The sequence below is a fragment of the Patiria miniata genome, unplaced genomic scaffold, assembly GCF_015706575.1.
Source record: "Patiria miniata isolate m_02_andy unplaced genomic scaffold, ASM1570657v1 HiC_scaffold_17, whole genome shotgun sequence".
NCBI classification, from domain to species: domain Eukaryota; kingdom Metazoa; phylum Echinodermata; class Asteroidea; order Valvatida; family Asterinidae; genus Patiria; species Patiria miniata.
The window spans coordinates 7,830,913-7,833,752 of record NW_024037055.1 but is presented as its reverse complement, the minus strand read 5'-3'; the positions used below and the strand labels follow the sequence as shown (position 1 = coordinate 7,833,752).

The 2,840-nt window shown below is 46.4% G+C and overlaps 1 protein-coding gene across 1 annotated transcript; it reads left to right on the top strand.

Moving 5' to 3' along the window:
- The first annotated feature begins 278 nt into the window (after positions 1 to 278).
- LOC119723715 (somatostatin receptor type 5-like) lies at positions 279 to 2,433 on the top strand. Its single transcript, XM_038194515.1, has one exon. It carries the CDS (start codon positions 420 to 422, stop codon positions 1,602 to 1,604), a length of 1,185 nt encoding a protein of 394 aa, XP_038050443.1. The 5' UTR covers positions 279 to 419; the 3' UTR covers positions 1,605 to 2,433.
- Positions 2,434 to 2,840: the final 407 nt, after the last annotated feature.

The window sequence follows — 2,840 nt, the reverse complement described above, 5'->3', positions numbered from 1 at the left end:
AAACCATACGCTGCGATCAATGTTGAATTTGTATGACAGAGCTACCACACTGAGTTCATCATACCAGCAAATGATGTACTGATAACAACAGACTGGAACACATGGACGATAAGGAATGAGCGATGCGTGTAACTGCGCATGTCCATCCAATCAGAGTCACTGTTATAGTCGGCACGGTAGCTGAGCAAGCGAAACGTCTCATCACGTGGTGGCTTGGCGGGTCGTACAGGTAATGTATACCGTCCCTGGAGCCGACCATGCGGTATATAAATCCGCTACGCGCTGGAGTAATTGCACTGAATGAGGACCACGTCTCGATGCAGCTGGATTTTGGATCCACAGAGCTTTTCTCGTCTTCTGCGTTAAGTGTGCGTGTGAGCGTTCCTCTTGATTAGAGACTGTGAATAAACGGCGTCGGAATGGAGCATTTCGACTCGTACGATTTCCACTATGGTGAGCTGTTGCCCAATCTCACGGAGGGCGAGTGCGCCTACATGCCCTTCGTGAACGTAACCGAGGAGAACATTGGAGACTTTGTATACACCACGACACAGAAGGTAATCCTGCTGGCCATTCTACCTGTCTTCATGGTAGTTGGCCTGTTGGACAATCTAGCCTTCGTCTATGTGGTCCTAAAGATCCCGGACATGAAAACGGTGACCAACGCCTACCTGCTGAACCTGGCCATAGCTGACGTGTTGTACCTGACATTCTCTGTTGGGGAGAAGCTTGTCAAGTATGGCCTGTCTTCGGTCTCTGATAACGACGGCGTGTTGGGTCTGGGTGGCTGCATCGTGGTCTATATCATCACCGATTTGGCTTACTTTGCCGGACTGTTCTTCGTGACGCTCGTATCTATCGACCGCTTCATGGCCGTCCACAGCCCCATGGCAAGCGGTAGGAAAGGCGGAAGCGACATCACCCAGATGACAATCCTCGGAACCTGGATATTAGCGGCTGTCCTGTCAGCACTGATGTCCCCAGCCTATGGTGCCTTGGAGGAGTATTGCATCCTGTGGCCCGACGTGGCACCGTACAACAACTGGGCGCACGTGGCAGCCGAGTGTGTGGCAATCAGTCCCTGGTTGACACCCTTCACCCAGGGACTCCAGACCCTCCCTTTCTTCATCTCCTTCATCACCAACGTCATCCTCTACATCTGCATCATCAAGGGTCTGGATCAGTCCATCGAGAGACTTCGCAAACACGGCCTGATGAAGGAGAAGGACATCAACGTGCGCAACCAGATCGCTCGCATGCTGGTCGTCAACGGCATGGTGTTCTTCTTCTGCCTGGCGCCTTTTGAGCTCATGTCTCTCCTCTCGATGGTAGATACTCTGTCTGGAGGCCACAAGATCGTCATTCCTCTTGAGACCCGCTTCACCTTGGACCACATCGGAAGGGTGCTGGCTTACTTCAACTCGGCCATTAACCCGCTGATCTACACGGCCATGAGCAGCCGCTACCGACAGGCTTTCAAGCAAGCTTTTTTCCCCAAGAATCGGCGCGGATTTTTTCGCGGGGTACGAACGTCGTTTAATCACACTTTATCGCATACGACGGAGACGCACGTGGACGAGACTCAAACTGAGTCAAGATTCTGAGGCTCGAGGGAACGCGTAGACGCGTCCTCCAGTCGTTAGAACCGGCACATAACACTGAAGCAAGATTGGCGCACATCGTGATTGTGAGCACCTACTGTGGCCTAAAGTTGCGAGGTTGTCTTTGTGGAATATTGTATAAAGGTACCCAATGAAGGAGTTTAACAATCATCAGATGACAAATTATATGTATAATTTGATATGTTAAAAGATAAAAGGTAAACTGTACAAAAAAAATGGTATTTCATTATAAGAAAAGTGTTATTTATCAGTGGTGGCCTCTGAATTCCTAATAATTTATCATGCTTAAAGATCAATCGTAGGGTTAATTTTTAACCTCTTGGATTTTTAACTTATAAAAAATACGAGTCGAATATGAGTGTTGACATGAAAAACATCAACTTGCCGATCCCGGCTAAATTCTCTTACCTGAGCAAAAAAAAAGACCTCGCACTTTTAAGCTAACAACATTCATTACGCTGTATTTTCATCAAGGTCCAGATGATAAAAAGCTACGCGAGGTTAAATTAAAGGTATAAATTAAATTACTTGACATTCGTCCCCTCTTTCCTCAGAATTCCATGCAGAACCATACGAGGGAGTTTTCGCGTTAAAGTACGACATAATGAACACGAACATGCTCATTTGGGATGGATGACTGATAATGAATATGCCACCTGTTGAGTTAAAAGGTAATAATTAGTAACATATAAGTGGACTTGAAAGAAACCGAGTCCAAAGTTTATCAGAAAGTGCTGACGTTATGCTTATAGTTAAAGCTAAAGTCCATCATTTGCAGCTATCCGTAAAGTAACTGGCGTAATTATTGTTGAAAAACATACTTGGTTGAAAGATAGTAAGGGGACTAAACTCCCTGTGAAATTATTCTTTCTGGCAAGTTGTAATTTTGAAGAAATCAACGAAAGAAGGCCTTCCAACGGTGCTTCTTAAGACGCACCGTAGGAAATTTAAATTAGTAGTTCGTTTTGTTATTCGGCGAAGCGCGCGCAAGCATTGGCACGACGCACACGCGCGCGCGGTTGCTATAATTCGCCGGATTAGTGCGCGACATCGCGTAAAGCTGTAATCGGCTCAGTGAGAACGTGTCTCGGACGCTGAATTCAGGCCCAATTCAAAACACGATTAAGCAACTTTTGATTTGAAATTGAGATCCTAGAATGCTGTTTTTCTCGGAATTTACAGCTGAAGCTGAGCTGAAACTTCATCATCAGGTTAGTT